This window comes from Rhinolophus hipposideros, assembly GCF_964194185.1.
Source record: "Rhinolophus hipposideros genome assembly, chromosome: 19".
Taxonomy (NCBI): Eukaryota; Metazoa; Chordata; class Mammalia; order Chiroptera; family Rhinolophidae; genus Rhinolophus; species Rhinolophus hipposideros.
This window is the reverse complement of record NC_138065.1, coordinates 4128621-4149790: the sequence shown is the minus strand read 5'-3', so window position 1 is coordinate 4149790 and position 21170 is coordinate 4128621. Positions and strand designations below refer to the sequence as shown.

Sequence of the window (21170 nt, the reverse complement as noted above, 5' to 3'; positions counted from 1 at the left end):
ACAGCAATTGACATTCTCTGTCCCCAGGTGTGCTTGTGACAACCGCAAGGAAAATCCTTAGGTTCTGTCTGGCCCTAAAAGTGAGATTTTGGCCCTATTAGCATACTGTTGGAATCACTGGTATGAACTAGGCTCCATAACCCCAAGTCTTCTTCAGGACTTTCCCGTGCATGACACAAAGGGTCAGCAGAAGAAGGGTCACAGGCCCCACCCCCCAAAGACAAGGCGACCTAAGGAAAGGTTCACCAGTTTATTTCATGACGAAAGAATTTCCAGGAGCTCACGTAAAACAGAACAGTGAACAACACACGACAGTTGTCGGTAAATGGAGCCTCCTCTCACTACTTTTCAGCAGCCTCAGCTTGGCTCTGGTAGGATGGTGGCAGAGAAAGAGAGAGAGTGAGAGAGTGAGAGAGAGAGAGAGAGAGAGAGAGAGAGAGAGAGAGAGAGAGAGAGCGCGAGAGAGCGCCAGGTCTCTGTGGAAGTGAGGGCTCAGAATGTGGCGGCGCTTCAGAGCCAGATGTCAGAGCTGCAGTCGCCCCCAGGGTAGCGGAGCTCATGGGCCAGGGCTGGGCCGAGGGGCTCCTTGCCAAAGTCCACCAGGAAGTTGGGATTCAACGTCAGCCCTCCCTTTACTGTGTCTACATCAATCTGCAGCATAACGGAGCCTTCCCTGGGGGTAGACACAAGGGGAGAAGAGAGAGGTCAGAGGGGGCAGTCCCTTTCCCCAGGACTGTGTGAGCGCAGACATGGGGGGCTCCTGTGCACTGGGCAGGGGCTGTGGGTGGGACTGGTGGGGTGCCCGAGGAGTCTTCAGAAAGCCAATGCCCCGCCTGGGAGAGGAGGGCCAGAGAGGGGAGCCTGGGCTCTGTGCTCCTCACCTGATGAGATCAGGATAAAACTGCTTGTCCCAGGCACTGTACAGCGATGTGGTGACGTAGAGACGCTTCCCATCCAGGCTAAGCTGGATCATCTGAGGGCCTCCGGCCACCTGTTTGCCCTTGGGAAAGCCAGGGTTCAGTCCCCAGGGCAACACACGGATCCCAGGAGGGGCTCAGGGGACCATGGGAGCCTGAGCATGCTCAGATGCTGCCTCCCCCTCCTCCCCTTCTCCAGCCTGGACCTGAGGGCGCCCAGGAACTGGGGGAGATCCTCACCTTGACCACCAGGGGTTCTGGCTGGGAATTTAGCTCCTGGTCGTCCAGCACTTGCACAGGGCCATCCTTCAGGATGCTGCCCCCCAGGAAAATCTGAGTGGGAAAGGGCAGAGAATGAAGGAGAACAAGGGTGGGAGGGGAGGCCAGGGCAGGAAGAGCAGCCTGCATTGGCCAGGACCCTCACCCTCCTTCCTGTTCCCACGTGTTCCCACAGAAGGAGAAGGCTCCCCACCATTCTGGCCTACACCATCCCTCAGTCCCCCCTTCGCCCCCGTTTTTGCCTTTCCTGCACCTCCCTGATTATTCCCCAGCCCCTTCACACCCTCTCCCTCATGCAGCCTCTCTTCTTTGCCTCCCTCCTTCCCTTTCCCCATCCTGCTAGGGGGGCACACCTGTCCCGTGAGGCGGGGCCTCTGCGGGTCAGAGACATCATACTGCCGAATGTCCCCGTGCAGCCAGTTGCTGAAGTAGAGGAAGTGGTCATCCAGGGACAGCAGGATGTCAGTGATCAGGCCTGGGGTGGAGGTGGGGGGCAGTTCAGAGGCTTTAAGCACCCCCGACCCCAGGCTAAGAGCAACCTTCTGATCCCCACCCTCCCCTGGGCACGCACCTGGCATTTCAGGGAGCATCCAGCCCTTCACTTTCTTGGGGGGCACCTGGATCACCTTCTCTGCTGACCAAGTGCCATCCTGCATGGGGTCAGGAGGCAGATATGTGAGCCTGTCAGAGCTGAGGGTGATGGCAGGTCTGGGTCTGCCAGGGCCTACTGTCTATAGGGAGACTGGATACCGGGCCTCCGTGCTACTAGGGTGTAGTTCCTACGCAGGCCCCCAAGTCAGGGACACGTCTGCTTTAGCTTTGCCTTCCCAGCACCTACATAGTCCCTCACATAAAGCGTCCACAGTATCTTCCAAATGAATGAATATGACCAGTTAGAGTTACAGCGGAAGTAGCTGAGCACTGAGAGCAGAGAGGCAGGTGTGTGGCCCTGGGGAATCTGGGCTGAGGGAGCCCAGCAGAGGCACCGGGTCACCCCCAGGGCGAGGGGAGTGTCATGACCACAGAAGCCTGGGCTGGCAAGCTGACAGAGCTGCTGGGGGTCAGGGCCAGAGGGTGCATGTCACCTTATTCTTGAAGAAGCGCTGGATGGTGGAGCTGAGGGCACAGCCCACGAATCCCTGAGCTGCGGCTGGGTTGTGCAGGAAGCGGATCTCCAGGGGGATGAGCCCATCCTGTAATGGTAGGGTCTGCACGATCTCACGGCGTTGCCAGTCCCACACGTATAAGTGGCTTCCATACAGTCCTGTGCGGCCCAGGGGGCAGTGGAAGAGCTCAGGATTGGAGGCAGGAGGCCATGAGCAATGGCTGGGCCCCGGGACACAGCGGAGGTTGAAAATGGGTTGGAGGGACCAGAAGGACGCTGGAGGAAGTGAGAGCACTCAACACATTCTCTATCATCATTCAAGAGTCTGGTCTACACGAGGGAAGGGAGAGGGCCGCAGAGTGCAGTTTGGGAGCAGAGAGAGGTGTGTGTGCCCAGGCTCCCGCCCATCCATGGGGACATTCTCACCTGCCTCTACATCAGCGGGGTTGAAGCCATCTCTTACGACATTGGGCGCTCCCCATGCAGTGCTGATCATGACATTGTGTCGAGGCTGGTACCAGAAGTCATAGCCCAAAGGTGCAGCTTCCCCAGGCTGTCCCCACGTACCCTTCACCTCAAATGTCTCTCCGTCCAGCAGCACGAAAGCCCCTGAGAAGGGTAAAAAGTAGGGTGGCAGAAGAGTGTCTCACCTCCGGCCATGCCCAGGAGGCCCCAAGTCCATTGCCTGGTGCCCCTCCTACCATTGGGTTTGTCAGCTCCTTAAATACAAGTGTCCAATGGGCCCCATCGAGACTGATGGCTGAGAAGTGTGGATTTATTCTGGTGCCCCTGCTTCCCGTAAACTTCTTCACCTACCCAGATGCAGGGGAAGTTTTGTCCCATTGAGCCAAGAGTTCTGTGACCCAGAACTGTGTGTCTCCCACTTCCGGTGTGGGATTCCTGCCAGAGCCTAAGTTCCATTCTGCTCACTCTATTTTATTTTTAAATTTATTGGGGTGACAATTGTTAGTGAAATTACATAGATATCAGGTGTACAATTCTGTATTACATCATCTATAAATCCCATCGTGTGTTCACCACCCTATTTTTTTATTATAGAGCAGACAGGTTATATGTATTCACAATTCAACATGAATGTTCATTATGTTTTTCCCTCGTGCTGAGTATGACACCTTGACACTTCTTTTCAAATACAATTTGATGTCTACTCCTATGTGTTATGAAATCTAGGAATGCCACACTCCTCCAATCTCCTGGGAAAAGCAGTTAAATACAGTATTTCCATAAATAAGACCTACTCAGACCTACTCGCGTCTTTTGGAGGAAAATTAATATAAGACCAGGTGTTATTTTACTATAATATAAGACTGGGTTTTACCCTTAATATAATATGATATGCTATAATATAATACAATATAATATGATATGATATAATATAATATCGAGTATAATGTAATATAATACCGAGTATAATATAATATAACACAATGTGATATAATATGATATAATGTAATGTAATATAATATAATAACATAACAGAACAGAACAGAATATAATATAATATAATATAATATAATATAATATAATATAATACTGGGTACAACATAATACAATACAATACCGGGTATAATATAATATATAATGTAATAAATATGATGTGATATGATATGATATGAAATGATATAACATAATATAGTATAACATTGGGTATAATATAATGTAATACAATATAATATAATATAATGTGACATAATATAATACTGGGTATAACATATTAAATATAATATAATATAATAATGTGATATGATATGATATATGATACGATATAATATAATATAATACCGGGTATAATTTAATATAATATTATATGACATAATATAATACCGGGTATAACATAACATAACATAGTATATAATATAATAAATATAATATGATATGATATATGATATGATATAATATCAGGTCTTATATTAATTTTTGCTCCAAAAGATGCATTAGAGCGGCAGCCGGATGGCTCAGTTGGTTAGAGCCTCAGCTCTCAACAACAAGGTTGCCGGTTCAATCCCCGCATGGGATAGTGGGCTGCGCTCCCTGCAACTAAAGATTGAAAACGGTGACTGGACTTGGAACAGAGCTGCGCCCTCCACAACTAGATTGAAGGAGAATTACTTGGAGCTGATGGGCCCTGGAGAAACAAACTGCCCCCATATTCCCCAATAAAAAGAAATTAAAAAAAAGAAAAGACGCATTAAAGCTGAATGTCTGGCTAGGTCTTATTTTCGGAGAAACAGGGTAGAATCTATGGCAGTTACGTTAACTGGATGACCTTATCTGATATCTCACCCCAACATTGGACAGCAGGTTCCGATGAGATAAGTAAAGCTTGGAGAGAAGCCACAGAGTGTGGTGCTAGGACATGGATTCTGGGCTCAGACCGCTGGGTTTCAGTTCCAGCTCTGTGACTCACTAGCTGTACAACTTAAGGTAAGTTACTTAACCAACCTGTGCCCCGCTTCGAATCAGAGTAGCACCCATCTCCTAACTTATGTCTGTCATGTAATAGACATTTTATAAGTGTCAGCTCTGGTCATACCATAAAAGAAATAGCAAATGTGTAGAGTAAGGGTCCCAAGGACTGAGATTTGCTCATGAATTCACAAAGGCTGATACTAAATGTATGTGTTTCCTGGGGCCCTATCTGTGCTCACATGACCCACAGCTGCCTATAACTTTTAAGGGATTTCATCAATGAAATCTTCATAGAAACAACTGAGACAACTAGAGTCAAGTGAAAAATTTACTTGACTAGTTTAAATACTGGATGAGACCCAATCCCCTGGTTTTCCGTGGAAGGTCATTCCCTCCCTTCTGCTGCTTGGGACCGGCTCCCCACAGATGTGCCTACAGTGCAGGCACCTACCTTTGCCATTGCCCTCGGGGTCTCCCAGGGTGCTGACCATCACCTCCCCACTGGGCAGACAGTGGGTGTTATGTACGTAGCCCAGGTTACACTTGGTGTGGATGTCCTTGGGCTCAATGACCTGGAGAAGGGTAAGAAACGGCATCAGGATCTCCCAGGGCTGGCACCCCCACTCCCTCCTCCTCCACTTCCCCACTTCCACCTGCTAACCCTGTCCCCTTTCCCTTCAACATGGACACAATTATCCCTGTGGGAATTGGGCAAGACGCAAGCTGGTCACTGCTGCAGAGCAGTTTGGGAGAGTGAGAGTCATGGCTGACGCCCCAGGCAGAAAGCACTGACTACTTTCCACCACGGTCTGTCCCCTATGGGACCATAAGCTCCTCCTGGGCTGGGCTGATGCCAGCGTCAACTTTGTCCCCCAGCAGCCAGCGGTGAGTGCTGGCCGAAGAGGGTGCTCAGCGAAGTGATGAAAAGAGGTGCAGGTCCTGTGTAAGGGAAGCCCTGGGCTCCGAACTGGCTGGGAAAATGGCCCCTTCCCCACTCAGAGTGAAAACAAGAACAGCCCCTTTCCCCCCACCTCCAGTTCCCAGCCCTCGTGTTGTGTGGTGACTACCCAGAATGCCACCCAGATGGTGACCACCCAGAACGTCTCCCCGGTAACTGTCCTCTAGTCCGTGCTACCTAGTCCAGACCCTGCCCCACAGCTGGAGGCAGCTGACCTAGGCATGGCTTCCTGCCCATTGGCTGCCCAGGGTGCTGGGTCCACGAGGGCAAAGAACATACCTTGTGCAGCTTGGGGGCTCGGGGTTCAGTGCCCACGTCTACCACATAGATGCGGGAAGAGATGAGAGAGGGCAGCACCAGCTTGGTGCGGGCCTTGGTGATGTCCCCATAGCAGCTGCTGCATGTGTTCCAGCCTGAGTGATGCAGTTCGTCATTCAGGTAGGGCATGGGCAGACGGTGGATGACCTGGGATGGGAAAGAAGCATCATGGGAAAGGTCCATGGTGCTCACCTGGACCACTTGTGAGAAAGCTGTCCACAGGACCCACTCTGGCTTTCAGCAGCCTCCTGGAACCCCGTGGTACAACCGGCACCTCCACACCCAGGAAAGGTGCAGAAGGATGGAGCTGGGGAAGGGCAGCCCCAGGGCCAGTGCCAGAGGGCAGGTTGCAGCGCACTCTGCTCCCGAGTGTCACCTCACCTGGCAATACTGGGGAGACTTGGGGTCCACGTCCACTGTGGCTAGATAATCCGGGGCCTCGATGCCAGTGTTTCGGTAAATACAGGGCAGGTAGATAATCTCCTCCCTGGGTCCTGGGGATAGAAAGCAGACAGTGGGGATGGTAGAGAGGGTATGGCGGGGTTGAGAGGAATGGCAGGGTCAGCACTGGGTTTGCCTAAGGGTGGAGTCAGAATTTGAGGTCACCCCAGCTGTGCCACCAGTAGAGGGCGCCTGGTCTCAGAGGCCCTTCCTAGGGTGCTGGGTCTCATACTTTAAGCACGTACCCTTCATGGCCTCTAGTGGGGTCGAGTACCCAGGTCCACACTCTGCGCATTTCGTAGCTGTGGAAACAATGAGGCCTGTTAGCTGGTTCGGCTTTTGAGGGTGAAGGTGGCTTTGCTGCAGACTGCAGACACCCCTGGCCCTCGGCCAAGGCAGGTGCGCTGTCCTAGGTCCCTCCCACACCAGCCCCATCCTTCCCACCATCCTCCCTGCCCCTCAAAGCCCTGACAGTGTGTGCTTGTGGCGGGAAGTGCTATGGAGATATGACCTGAAGGCGAATGGACACTCAACAGGACGCAGGGGAGGGCAGGAGGGCCCCGTGCACCAGAGGTGGGTGGTGCAGTGGTTGTGACACACGTGGGTCCCCTCCCAGCTGGTCACTGATGAAGCATGGGGACTTGGGCACATCACTTAACCTGCCTGGTCCCAGTTTCCACATCACCTGTGAAAGGAGGGTAATAAGAATGCCACCGTGGGCTTTTATGAGAAGGAACCAAGAAGGGGCCGGCATGTGTGCAGCTCCATGCTTGCTGTGGCAGCCAGGAAACCCTGCTGTGCGTATGTGAGGAGAGGCCAAGTGCAGAGCCAGACAGCTCCCTTCACTGAAAGCTGTCTATCCAGGGACTGGGGCACTTCCTGCTTTTCTCCCCTCTGGATCCTGACCCAGGCCGAAGGTCTGGTAAGGGACAGGAGGCTGAAGTTCAAGGCTGCAGGGCTGACAGCCCCTGGATGTCCTTAGACCAGTTCCCACCCCTGGGTGGGTCCCACTTCCATTATCTGTAAAGTAGGGTGTTTGGCCCACCTCTGGAGAGCGCAGAGGCCCACCCACCAGAGCTGTAGTAGTGGCTCTCCTGTCCCCTTGAAGGCTCAGAAGAGCAGCCTGACTGCTCTGGGAAGTCAGCTGCTGAGGAGGGCTGCCAGGAGCAGGAATGTGGGGTTTGGGGCCTGACCAGGATGGAGGGCTGAGGAAAACAGAGGGAGGTGCAAGCTGAAGGAAATTCTGGGCTGAAAGTCGCTGGACTGGACACTCCAACCTGCACTGTCCCAGGGCCAGTCTGGCCACTGTCTGGACAGCTGGGGTGGCTGCATGTGGGGAGCTCGGAGTAGCCTTGATCGAGCCTGCGCTGGTGCCTGGGCCCAGGCCCTCAGACAGGGAGCAGGCCCCCTACTCTCTGCAGCCAAGGATTTCAGATGCTGTCATCCAGCATCAGCGTTTTAGAATCCAAAGATCTGGTTTCAAGATCCAGGTTTGAGATTTATTCTCCATTTTCTCTCTTTCATTTGACCTTCTCTAAGTGGCTAGAAAATCAAATAAGACAATGTGTGCTGGAGTACTTTTACAGAAGAGGAAGTGTGTAAATACAGGTAGGGCCATGCCAGAAAGGGAGGATCCCAGGCAGTACTGGGTTCCCAGAATGGGGGTGAGGGTGGAGACTGGGTGAGAGGAAGGTCCACCACAGGAATTCAGGAGCCTTGCTGTGTGGCAGGGCTTTGCAGGGGAGGAGAGGGGGCAGGGAAGGAGGGGCTGCGCACTGACTGGCAAGGAGAGTCAGCACTCCAGAGGGGAACACAGGCAAAACTGAGCAAAGCCAATGGGGCCTGAGAGAAGTGGGGTGTGAAGGAGGGGGTTCCGCCTGTACCACCTTGCCCCCCACCTCCTATCCCCCATCACCTCCCAGGATTTCTGTCATTTTCTGTAGTGGAGTTTGGTGTGACAAGGTGAGGTTGTGGGGCTCTGAAGCCCCCTCCTTACCCATGTTGCTGGCTGGTACGCTTTGGTCCTGCTGGTCTGCCAGGGGAGGGCAGAGAAGGGAAGCTGAGCTGGTGGCAGAGGCAGGCAGTGCCTAGGAGGCTGTGCAGGGAAGGGGCAAAGGGACGGAATTTATTGATCAGTGGGGGTGGATGAGACAGGAGTAGGGGTCAGGATGCAACCCAGGGTGAATGAGGAAGGGCAGCTGGCCAGGAAACTCACATGGCCTGGGTGGCTGCTGTTTCAGCTCTGGGGGGTATGTGCGTGTGCATGCGTGTGTGCAGGCATGTGTGTGCCGTGTATATGCAGCCCTGTGCTGTGCGTGTGCATGCATGTCTTTCATGGGTGCCTGGGCATGTGTGAGTGTGTGTGCGTCACGCACATGTTCCTGGCCATCCAAACGCTCATCTGTGTACTTGGACCTGTCTCGTGGCATTTAGGGGGACCCAGAGCGGTGGGCCTGATTGCTCCTATGGCCACAGCCAGCTAGGCTCTCCCTGATGTTATCCCAGACCTGCTCCAACAGGCACCGCCCTACCCTCCCAAGGCCTGCAAACCCATGTGTTCCTGCCACAGCTGCCCGACAGGAAGCAGGACTGGCTGGAATATCCAGGTTCCACTTTCTCAGGCCCATTCATTTCCCCTGAGCTTTGAAATGGAAGAAAATTCCTCAATGTTTGTTAGCCCCTCATCCTCAGGGGGACAGGGGGACGGAGCCTCCCCATCATGTCCCAACCTGGTTTGTCCCCAGGGTTGAGGAGCCCAGCAGATGCCACCGTCCTTAGCTGACCTATGACAAGTCACAAAACTCTCAGGGTCTTCTCCTATCCAGGAGGGAGTCCTCCAGCTGGAGGATTCATGACTGCCAGAATGCTGGGCCTGTTAGTATAGTGTCCCAGGGACATGCCATGGCCCCCAGGCAAATGACAACTGCTTGCTGAAGAACCCACCAGGGTTGAGGCTCCATCTGTGAACTCTCTCTGGGGCCGCTCTCCTCCAGAGAAGCTGGGGTTTGAAGGGCTGGACAAGGGAACCCCCCTAAATTGGTCTCCATCCTGACGCCTAGGCTCCTTTTTCCCTCAAAGGTGGCTGCCTGACAGGGTCACTCCTGCCCCACTCTTCTAGGAAACTGCTGACTCTGTGTCTACAAAGCCATTTTCCTCTCCTTGGAGTGACATTTTTATTGGATAGTGAAAGGGACCAAGTGTGGGCTTGAGATTTCCAGGAGAAACAGCCAAGGTTTCTTAAGCAGGTGGATGGAAGGAGAGTAGAATTGGTCCTCGGTGTGAAGGTGCTCTGCCCTCCTGGGTCCCATGGTGAGGGGTCATGTGCCCCAAAGGAAGATCCTCAGTGGCGGCCCAAGGCAGGGTGCTCCCTTATCCCCATGTCGCTCACTGCCCTTGGTTTTTTCCCGGTCTGCATCCTCCCCATCGCATGTCAGACTGGCATGGTGTGTGTGTGTGTGTGTGTGTGTGTGTGTGTGTGTGTGTGTGCGCAGCTGTTCCCCACAGCCGCACCCCATGGCTACCTCTGCAGGCTGCTTCTTCCCCTTTACCTGCTTCCTGTCTCCTGGCTGCCCAACCTACCCTGCCCTCACCCTGTCCCCCACCCCCAACACCCACCCCACCCCCATTCCTCTTCTCCTGAGAGCTCCACCTCCTAGCTGCCCTGCATGCTCCTGTTTTCAGGCTACAGTAGCCCAACATCTAAGGTCTGAAAGAAGAAGAAACATCATCCCCACTCTCTCAGCAGAAGCTCTTGAGTGTTTCACTCCCACAATGTGGTTATTTGGCTTGTTCTAGAGTCTGTCACTGACGGCAACTTCTTTCCTGCCCTATGCTGTGTCCTGGCTCGTCTCTGGCTCCTCCATGGTACCCTGACCTCAGGATTTATACCCAATTCCTCTGACTGCAGAGCTCACAGTTTTCTCGTTGCCCTATGCTCTCTTCTATTTGTTTTGCTTTGTTTGGTTTGGTGGGGAGCGGGTGGGGTGGCCCCAAATCAGAAGAAGGGTGTCATGTCTTGTTTGTGGAAGTCTCAGGACAGACTTGCTGTGAAATGGGGACAGGAGTGAAGAAGTAGACTGAGTGGTGAAGTCTTCATGGGGGAGATGGGAGGAGTGGTGGAGCTCCCAGTGAGGTAGAAAAGACTGGAAGGCTATTCAGCTGGGTGCTACCCCTGGTTACCTGTGCAGAGGCACCGGAAGAAGAGATTGATTTTCCATTTCTACTTCATATACTTCTGTATTGAAAAAAAAAAAGTAATTGTGTATTACTTTTGTTTTCAAAACCCGGCCTAAAAGTATATTTGTAGGCCGGCCCGGTGGCTCAGGCAGTTAGAGCTCCGTGCTCCTAATGCTGAAGGCTGCCGGTTCGATTCCCACATGGGCCAGTGGGCTCTCAATCACAAGGTTGCCGGTTCGACTGCTCAACTCCCACAGGGATGATGGGCCCCACCCCCTGCAACACGGCACCTTGAGCTGAGCTGCCGCTGAGCTCTGGATGGCACAGTTGGTTGGAGCATGTCCTCTCAACCACAAGGTTGCCGGTTAGACCCCTGCAAGTAACAACCGCAACCGAATCTGGAGCTGAGCTGCGCCCTCCACAGCTATGATTGAAAGGACAACACCTTGACTTGAAAAAAATCCTGAAAGTACACACTGTTCCCCAATAAAGTCCTGTTCCCCTTCCCCAATAATAAAAAAAGTATATTTGTATATGTATATAGAAAAGAAGGATGAATGATCATATGTGCTTCAGGTGAGGGCCACCGGGGGAGCCGTGCTGGGAGGACTGGCCCTGGTCCCTGTCACCTGCAGCTGTCTCACCAACCTGCCTGCTGCGTCCTTTATATGACACGTGATCATTCATTCATTCATTCATTCATTCATTCATTCATTCATTCATTCAATCTTGCACTCCACAAACATTTCAGGAACACCTGTTTTGGTAGAGAATGCGGTGAACAAGGCAAAATTTCTGCCTTCCTAGAGATGACATTCTAAGAAGGACAGCCCATAATCAAGTGAACTTATAAACCAATAAGAAGATTCAGGTAAGTGCAATGGAAGGCTGACTGAACGAGCACCGTTAGATGGGGGTCTGGTCTATACAGGTGCGGAATTGTATGCAGACGAAGAGCGCATACAAACCAAAACCCCACAACACACAGATATATACAGACAGCAGGTAGCAGCCCGTGGAGGCCTGAGCAGGACTGGCGGGTCAGGGCGAGGTTTTCACCAGCTCAGCAGAGTTTCTGGGCCTTGTCCTGCTCATTTCTTCTGGTTTTAAGAGACCAGCTACACGCCCTCAGAAGAAGAAAGTAGCATTTACTGGGAACCTGTTACAGGTGTCACTGGCGCCAGGCTGAGCTCTGCACCCAGCACTTACTTAGCTCCGGTCCTGCCCACCACCAACCTGGAGAGGCAAATAGCTTTTTCTGCATGGCACATCAAGGAAACCGTTTTCCTAGTTTGTCCAGCTCCTGGCGCTTGTCTCTCAGCATCTCCCTATGTCTACCAATGCTGAGGTCAACATGCTGCTCAGGGCAACGACAAGGCTCAGAGAAGAGAAAAAAGAAAACAGTGCCGTCTGCCCATGCTTCCAACCAAGGGCTTGTCCTGAGTGGGCACCTGGAGGGCTTCCTCCCACCTCCAATCCACCCAGAAATGTCCTCCCGTTGGCCTGCCGTTGATGCTTGAAACTGTCAGGGGACGGCCTCCTCCGACCTCGGGGCTGCAGGGCTCAGCCCTGGGGTTAGGCTCCTAGTCCCCTAGCAGGGCCGGTGTGAGCAGATGGGTGCCTCCCAATGGGCAGCGCTGAGTGGCTGGTGGCCTGAGGACCAGAGCAAGGCAGACACTACAAAGAGCAAGGAAGTGTTTAAAAGCAGCTTTTACCTTCTTATCTATTTATCCCCATCTCTTGAGAGAAAAGACTAGAGAGAGTAAGTGAGGGAGATCTAGTTCTCCCTCTCTGCGGAAAATTTCAATATACATGAAAGTCGACAGAAGAGTATAAGGAACCCGCAGGTATACCTCTTGCCTTCAATAATAATCAGCTTATAACCCACCTTGTCACAGTTATACCTCCTAGCCTCATTCCACCCTGGATTTTTTGAAGCAAACTCTAGATATTATATTATTTCTTGCATGACTATTTCAGTATGCACCCCTTTGAGATAAGAATTGTTTTTTTTAAACTACAATACCATAATCACACCTACCCAAAGCAATGTCTTTCCTATTATCAAACATGCATTCAGTGTTCAAATATTCCCTCCTGTCTCAAATTACTGGTTTACAGTTTGTTTATTAGTCAAGATCTAAAAAGGGTCCATAGGTTTCTATTGTCTTTTTTGATAAATCTCTTTAATCTATAGGTGAGAAAAGGAGGTGCCCTCAACATTGATTTCGTTTCAGTGAAGAAAGGTCTAACCAGAACACAGATTATATGTCTTGCTACACATCTAATCTACGCAAAGAAAGGTGAAGTGGGTGGTCTGGAAGAGATACCAGCAACATTGATTACAGGAACACAGGTGAAAGTTTGCAATCACCTCAACCCTCCATCCCGTGCCAAGCCTGGCTCCAGAAATGCTGACGCAAGAGCCATAAAATGGCTTTTATGCAACCACCTCTACCTTTGCAGAGGCCTACTTAGCTTGCACATTCTAAGAGCCCTGGAAAGAAAGAATTGCATCTGTCTTGGTTAATGGCCCCAATTAACCCATCAAAACCCTTAGTAAAGCCTCAATTTTGGCCTCCTTACAATACTGTAAATAAAACATCCCAACGAAAATAAAAGCCATTCTATTTGAGGCTGGAAGGATCTTTGGTCCCTGGAGTCATATCCCTGAGTCAGTTTCTCTACTAAGGCTCAGGACAGACAGGAACAAATCCCCTCCTTCCCTGGGGAGCCCAAGGCCTCCATTTTGTCACCCCAGCACAAAGATGCTCCCTGGGAAGGAGACAGGGTCTACTTCTCCCAGATTCCCAGAAAGACCCGAGTCCCGAGGCTTTGGGAGACATCTTCAGTTCTACAGGGAATCAGAGGGAGGCCTGGGGAAGAGCCCAGCAGCAGTCAAAGCACACCTGCCACCGGGGTCTTATGACTAAGGGGATCCAATGGCACTTGACATATTGGGGTGATCCAGGATGCCGTGGCAAGCAAGACCCAGGAGAGCCCCCAGCGTGGCCCAAAGGGGCATTCAGGCCCAGCCCCCTTCAGCAAGTAACAGTTCTTCTCTTGATAAGTAGCCTCTTAGGAGTTGCTGGGTCCCAGTAGAAAACAAACATGGGACCATGGGACACCAGGTGACTTTGTGACCCAAGACCAGCTAGCCGGCCCAGGGTCTCACAAGCCCCGGAGTCCTCATCCTCAAGTAGAGCTGGGTGGAGCCTGAATATCCGGAAAATAGAAAGAAGCCACAAGATGTCCTGCGTGCCTTCTAGCTTGTCCTGTCCTGAAAAATGGCGTCTGCTTCCTCAGTCCACGCCAATGGCTTCGGGAGAAGTTATGCAAGAAGGATATGGAGAAGGAAAACCATTCTACCTTGTACTATAAGGGGCTGGCTTTCCACCACACACCATCACCAGCCAGAAGTGTCCTATTACTAAGAGTTTACAGCCAGGATTCTAGAACCAGACTGCTTGTGTTTGAATTACAGTTCCACCAGTTCCTAGCTGGATGGTACGTAATTTGGGCAAGTTACGTACCCTATCTGTATGTACCTCAGTTTCCTCATCTCTAAAAGATGTATAACAAAAAAATCTACCCTCATCGGTTGTTTTGAAAATTCAATGACTTAATATGTGTGAAGCCCTTACAAAAGCAGTTAGCATGCGCTAAATGTTAGTGTAATTACTGCAGCAGTAAAATCCATCTGAGAAAAAGTCTGGGAAATCTGTGGCACAAGCCCACGACTGAACTGCCATTTAAAAATTGTTAAGCTGGTCAATTTAATTGTGGCTTTTACCACAATAAAAAAAAAAAACCCACTAAAACTTAGGAAGTTTTTAAACATGGAATTTTATAATTAAGATATTCATTTTCTAATATAGAGAATCAGTGGTCCTTTTCTTAAAATGCAGATACTTAATTAATGCTTCTTTATTCAAAAATAAATAATGCCCTTCGGAGAGGTGGTCCTGGAAGTTAGCGGAGAAGGAAAACCCTCCGATGGGTAAAATTTCAAGTAGAACATGTTATTGGCTCTGTTGGGAGGAGACCGTCTGAGGGTCTATACTGATTTAGGTGCAAGGCCAGTGGTTTGGCTGGGTGGATCGACTTGGGTAGAACACAATCAGAGGGTGTGGAAAGAAGGCTTGTGAATGGACCTCACAGGAGGGCTGCAGAATACAAGAATATTTGGGTCTCGTATGGCCAGTCACCACCATACGGCCCTCATCCTGCAGGCTGCTACTTGTGGTCAGGTAGGTGAGGGGAACCTGCTTTGTGGATGTCATTCGGTTTCCTTCCTAGGCATTCCATGAACAAAGTGGCCATGGTAGCAAGAACACAAGCTGCCCGTAGCCTTCACAGGATGGACCGCCCCTTCCCATGTCTGACCCAGCGGTGCCCATTGTTGAAGGGCCATTTGGCCTGCAAAAGCTACCAAACCAGTCCCACTACCTGGCGAAGGGTGCGTCTGTTAGCTCCCTTTCAACAAGGAGGGGGCAGACATTTGTTCTCTCTAGAACGCAGTTACATATTTGGATTTGTTCTCTCTGCTCCCATACATCAGCTGCCACCAACGTCTGTGGACATCCCGATGCCCCGTACACCATCATGGTGCCCCATACACAACATGGCTTCTGACCAAAGCTCTCACCGTGCTGTGAGAAAGTATCGTCAATGTCTAACATGTGAAGTGCTCTCCAAATATGAATTCATATAATCTTCACAGCAACCATACTGAGCTAAATACCATTATCATCTCTATTTTACATACAGGAAACTGAGTTACGGAGAAGTTTTGCAAATTGCTTAAAGTCAACACTAAAAAGGTCAGGGGCGAGGCCTGCATTTGAATCCAGACAGCTTGGCTCTAGGGTCTATGCTCTTATCCAGGAGTCGTGGATCTTACCATCTATCCCATTCCTCAGAAGCAGTAGCCTTATAGAGACTCAGTTATGGCGAAATGTTATGAGGCTGGAGTACTGACCACAGAGTGCAATTTATGCTCTGAACCAGCAACCACTCTAAGGCACCATTTCTCTCTCAGCCAGATTCCATAATGGACCCAGGAACAGAGAGAGAGAGAGAGGGAGAGAGATGGGAGTGTGGCCTCTCACTATGATCCCTAATAACCCATTCGCAACACTTTTGCTTGCAGTCCCACGAATCTGGGCTCTGCTGGCTTCGAGGCTGGTATCCTCCACAAAGAGGAGCCAATAGTCCCACTGAACTGGAACCTGAGACAGTGACCGGGCTATTCTGGGCTTTTTATGCCGTCGAGTGAACAGGCAGAAAAGAGGGACAAGATGTTAGCTGAGATGAGTGACCCTGATGATTTAGAGACAAGGTTGCTGTTACATAGCAGGGTCAGGAGGGGGACGCCCCAGGGATACCTACTACCTGTCCAAGGGTTAAAGGTAACAGAAGATGAAAACAGCAGAAGCAAGATAACCGAGAATTCAGATCCCCAGGAGTGAAGGTTCAGGTCACTCCAAAAGAACCCTGACCATCTTAAATCCTGGCTGTATAAATTAGTGCGTTAGTGGCTACGTTCTGGTACCAGACTTCCGGGGCTCAAATCTGGGTGCTAACACATGCTAGCTGTGTACCTCTCTCTACTTTAGTTTCCATACCTGTAAAATGGGGATAATGATAGTTCATACCTTAAGTGGTTGTTTAAAATTGAGTCAGTAATAGGGGTGGCCGGATGACTCAGTTGGTTCGGAGCATGAGCTCTGAACAACAGCGTTGCTGGTTCGACTCCCACATGGGCCAGTGAGCTGCGTCCTCCACAACTAGATTGAAGACAACGAGCTGCCGCTGAGCTTCCAGAGGGGCTGCCGGATGGCTCAGTTGGTTAGAGCACGAGCTCTCAAAAATAAGGTTGCCAGTTCAATTCCCGCATGGGATGGTGAGCTGTGCTCTCTGCAACTAAAGACTGAAAACAGCGCCTCAACTTGGAGCTGAGCTGCGCCCTCCACAACTAGATTGAAGGACAATGACTTGGAGCTGATGGGCCCCGGAGAAACACACTGTTTCCCAATAAAAAATTAAAAAAAAAATTAAGTGAGTAACACTTGTAAAGCATTTAGGACAAGGTCTGGCATGTAGTGAACACTCTTTAAATATTAGTTATTATTAAGGCAAAGGAATGAGAGGAAAGCCATAAATACCAGCCACAGCCTTAGTAGCAGCTGCCAAAATGAGAATGGTACATACAAAAACCTGTATGGGAATGTTTATACCAGTTTTATTTGTAATAGCCAAAAACCATACAGAAACAATCCAGATGTGCTTCAATGTATGGATGATTAAACAAACTGGTACCCCCACACCATGGAATATTACCCAACAACAAACAGAAACGAACTACCGCGTAGCAAAGGGAAACCATTAACAAAAAGAGAAGGCAGCCTAACAAATGGGGGGAAATATTTGCAAATCTTATGTCCATTAAGGGGCTAATACCCAAAATATGCAAAGAACTCATACAACTCAGTAGCAGAAAAAAAAAAATCCAATTAAAATTGGGCAGAGGACCTGAATAGACATTTCTCCAAAGAAGACACACGGATGGCCAACGGGTACATGAAAACGTCTTCAGTGTCGCTAATCACCACGGAAATGCCAAACAACAATGAGATACCACGTCACACCTGTTTGAATGGCTATTATCAAAAAGACGAGAGATAACATGTTGGTGGGGCTGTGGAGGGAAACCTTGTAATACTGGGCTTTCCTGTCTAGTTCCTGATTTGAATACTTCCCGTTAATGTTTGTTGTTGGTTTGGGGCAAACAGGCATTGTTATGTTTATGTCTTCTATTTATATTCATATTTGGCATAGAGTTTATTAGGAATGACTGCTGATTTTCATTAAATGCTTTTTGGGGGGGTACCTGGGCTCTCTCCTTTACTTTATTGATGTAATAAATTATGTTCACAAAATTATTAAAAAGTAAAAAATTTAATGTCCATGATCTGTATAAGGAAAAAGATGAACTCTTATTTTAAAGATCAAGAAATTACTCTATGAAAAGGTGAATCATATTTCTAGATGGGAAAATTTAATATAAAAATGTCGATCCTTCTCAAATTAATTAGTTATTATTTTCCATTAGGTATCTCCATGTATTTGAAAGAATGGAAGAAATTATTTTAAAGTTCATATGGAAGAATCTATGGATGGAAATTGTAAAGAAAGTTCGAAAAACTACCTTGAGGGGCTCTTTCTTCCTTCCTTCCTTCCTTCCTTCCTTCCTTCCTTCCTTCCTTCCTTCCTTCTTTTCTTTCTTCTTAATGTTAAAACTTATTACAAAGTAACTGTAATACATCACTAAAACAGAACCTACAAAGAGATTTTAAGTATATGTAAGGACTTATTATTTTTCCAGGATAGACAAAGGAAAAGGATGTTTAGTTGTACATGGTATTGGAATAACTGTGTATCTGGAAGAAAATTAATGTAGGTCTACTATCTCATACCATCTACAAAAAACAAAACCAGAGAATAAAGATTCAAATTTTAAAAAGTAAAACATATAAATAAAATAAAGTATAAATACTACAAAGAAGCAATTAATAGTGGAAGAGATTGACTATAACACTCTTCATCAGCATAATGGAAATTAAAAGAACAAAGATCTATTTTTTACTATCAGATTGGCAAAAATTAACTGTAATATCCAAGTGTCTTTGAGGGTGTGGGGAAATTGGACACGTTCTAATTACACAGTCATATACCATTTATGAGAGTTTGATACAAATCTGTATTATTTGGTTTGGGCTGCCATAACAAAATAGGACAGACTGGGTGGCTTAACCAAAAGAAATTTATTTTCTCACGTGTCTTGAACCTGGACGTCCAAGGTCAGGGTCCCAGCAAAGTTGGTTTCTGGTGACACCTTTATTCCTGGCTTAGAGATGGCTGTCTTTTTGCTGTACCTGTGGAGAAAGAAAGAGATCTCTGGTGTTTCTTCCTCTTCTTATAAGGGACACCAGTCCTATAGGATTAGGGCCTCACCCTTATGACCTGATTTAACCTTAATCTTAGAGAACAAGAGGCGATGTTTTTTGAAATATGACACAAAAACAACAGCAGAGGGAGCTCTGTAGTCAGAAAAGCTATCCTGAATCTTGCCTCCTAAAAGTTCAGAAACACAAATATCTCCAAAAGAAATGAGCAACAGAACAGAATCACGGGCAAATCCTACCCAGAGTTATAACAAGAAAATGGAGAAAAAGGAGCAGAATAACATCCCTACTGACAACGAAAGCATGCCAGATAGATCTGCCCACAAGCAGAACCAACTGTAATCCACTAGTTCAAAATGAGCTGAAAGATACTGAGAAAATTATACAAGAAATAAAAGAACAACATAAGTCAGAATTTGAAAAAAGCAGTGATGAGGTGACCAAACTCAGGAATGAACTAGAAATAGAAGAAAAAAAATATTTTAAGAAATGAAGACTAAACTAGACGGAATATAAAATTGAATAAATAGTGTCTTAAAAGAAGTAGAAGGTAAAAAAATTAAATTAAAAATAAATGAAAAGTTATTAACGATTCAATAGATAGTGGCAAATATTAAAGATAGGTAAAGAATATCAGAAACTGTAACATACAGATAGTAAGTAGCCCAAAAGAAGAAAACCAAAGCAGGGGGAGACAATACACACTAAAATCTGTAAATAGAGGGAGCTTATTTTTTAAAACTACATATTAAAATAATACATCACATATATCAGAACATTGACTCAGAATGACAACAATAGTCATGTTCTAGTAAAATTATTGGACTTTAAGGACACAATTTATTTCATCATCTAGGCAAAAAGAGCAAGTGACCTATAAAAAGAGGACATTTCATTGTCGTTAGACTGTTTGAAAGGAATGACTTATGTCAGAAGAAAACAGAGTAACATAACTAAGATGTACTCAAGGAAAAAAATGTGGGCCAAGGATTTTATATCCAGCAAAAATAACTCAGAAGTTTGAAGGGCACAGACAATCGCTACCAGCACTTACTAACCTAAAGAATATAGATTCCATGAGCCCTCCCTGAAGGATCCAGAAAAAAAGCTTTAGATGAGCGAAATGACTAGAACAACATCAACATAAGGAGGCCTGGTGGTAAGCTATATATATGTATAAACTTGTAGAACTAAGAGTAAGAGGGGGTTCAAAGGAAAAGGCTATGGTATAATGGCTGTATGACCAGACAGTGTGGATATAGTACATCTATTAAAACAAGGGGAGAATAGGAAGAAGAAATACAAAAAGAAAGAGTTTTAACTGTTTTTAGAATGATGTTCTTGGTGGCAGTATGCAGCCTGTTATCCTGAGACTATACTGTACAACCTAGGGAGTGGTATGCTGTACCACTCAGGTGTGTGGACGTGCACTCAGTGACATCCACACAACAACAAATGGCCTAATGATGCATTTCTTAGAATGTATGGCCTTTGTTAAGTGGCGCATGACTGTATATACATTGAGAATTTTGGGAGTCAGGTTTCTCACTTTCAGAAAATGGAATTACGAATATGGAAAGGGAGAAATTAGAATATAACCAGTTGTGTTGGACTGAAATTGGACACTGCTGTAAACTCATAGTTCTCAATGTATATAGATAGGTATAGAAATAAACATTGATCTCCATGTACGTGTATGTGCACAGTATGAGAAGTCTTAGGAATAGCAACATCTCAATAGTAATGAGCTCACCGAGGAACCAAACCTTGGTTTCTAAATACCAGCCTCCATGAAAAGGAATCGAGGCTCCTTGAAGAATGACTGATTCCAGGGCTAGTGTAAAGAAAGTACAAGATGAGACTGGAATAGCCTGTTGTGCCAGAAAGTAATGATGTGCTCCAATAATGATGAGGACATGTTAAAAGGATACAGGAGCCAGCTTAAAAGGGCTCTCACTGGCCAAATCTGGAATGTTATGAGCATCAAAATGAATGTTTAAATCCATGAGTTCATAAAAATATAAAAGAGGCTTAACTGGTCACATGTAGATAATAATAGGGGCAAAGTCGTCTTAAAAGTCATTAAAGAGAGAATCAAGCATTTATTCTGCCTTTCTTATATGAGCTTAACACTTAGTAACCAAAAGGTAAATAGGGTGTCTCTTTATGAACATATTCAATCTAATGAATGCAAATAAAATAATAGAATGAGTATCATTATTTTGTAACACCAAATAAATTAACTGAACAGCAGCAATTGCTAACATCACAAAAAAGAGAGACGACAAGGCACAATGGGCCTCCTGATGGAAGAACACACCACCACCTATACTCTTGCCAAAGGCATCAAACCTCAGTCTTCTGGATTGAATTGCTGTGCCCACATACAGGAAATGCAGAGGACAGAAACACATGTTTGGTCACACTCTTAGTATGCAATCAGCAGAACCCACAGTACAGGCAGAACGTAGGGTACACGGGTCAAACATCCTGGGGTCTTTAACATACAAAGTGATACAAAAAGAAAGGGATGGAGGAGGGAATCAGATTAAGAAACTCAAAATACATATCAAATCAAA

At 47.7% G+C, this 21170-nt stretch overlaps 1 protein-coding gene across 1 annotated transcript; it reads right to left on the bottom strand.

Annotated features, from left to right (window-relative positions):
• Positions 1–383: 383 nt before the first annotated feature.
• SELENBP1 (selenium binding protein 1) lies at positions 384–8545 on the bottom strand. Its single transcript, XM_081025423.1, has 12 exons — positions 8445–8545; positions 6694–6750; positions 6389–6501; positions 5969–6154; positions 5183–5303; positions 2728–2910; positions 2282–2460; positions 1768–1846; positions 1550–1671; positions 1158–1250; positions 882–1000; positions 384–673 (listed from the first exon to the last, which is right to left on the bottom strand). Exons 1-12 carry the CDS (start codon positions 8446–8448, stop codon positions 511–513), a joined length of 1419 nt encoding a protein of 472 aa, XP_080881549.1. The 5' UTR covers positions 8449–8545; the 3' UTR covers positions 384–510.
• Positions 8546–21170: the final 12625 nt, after the last annotated feature.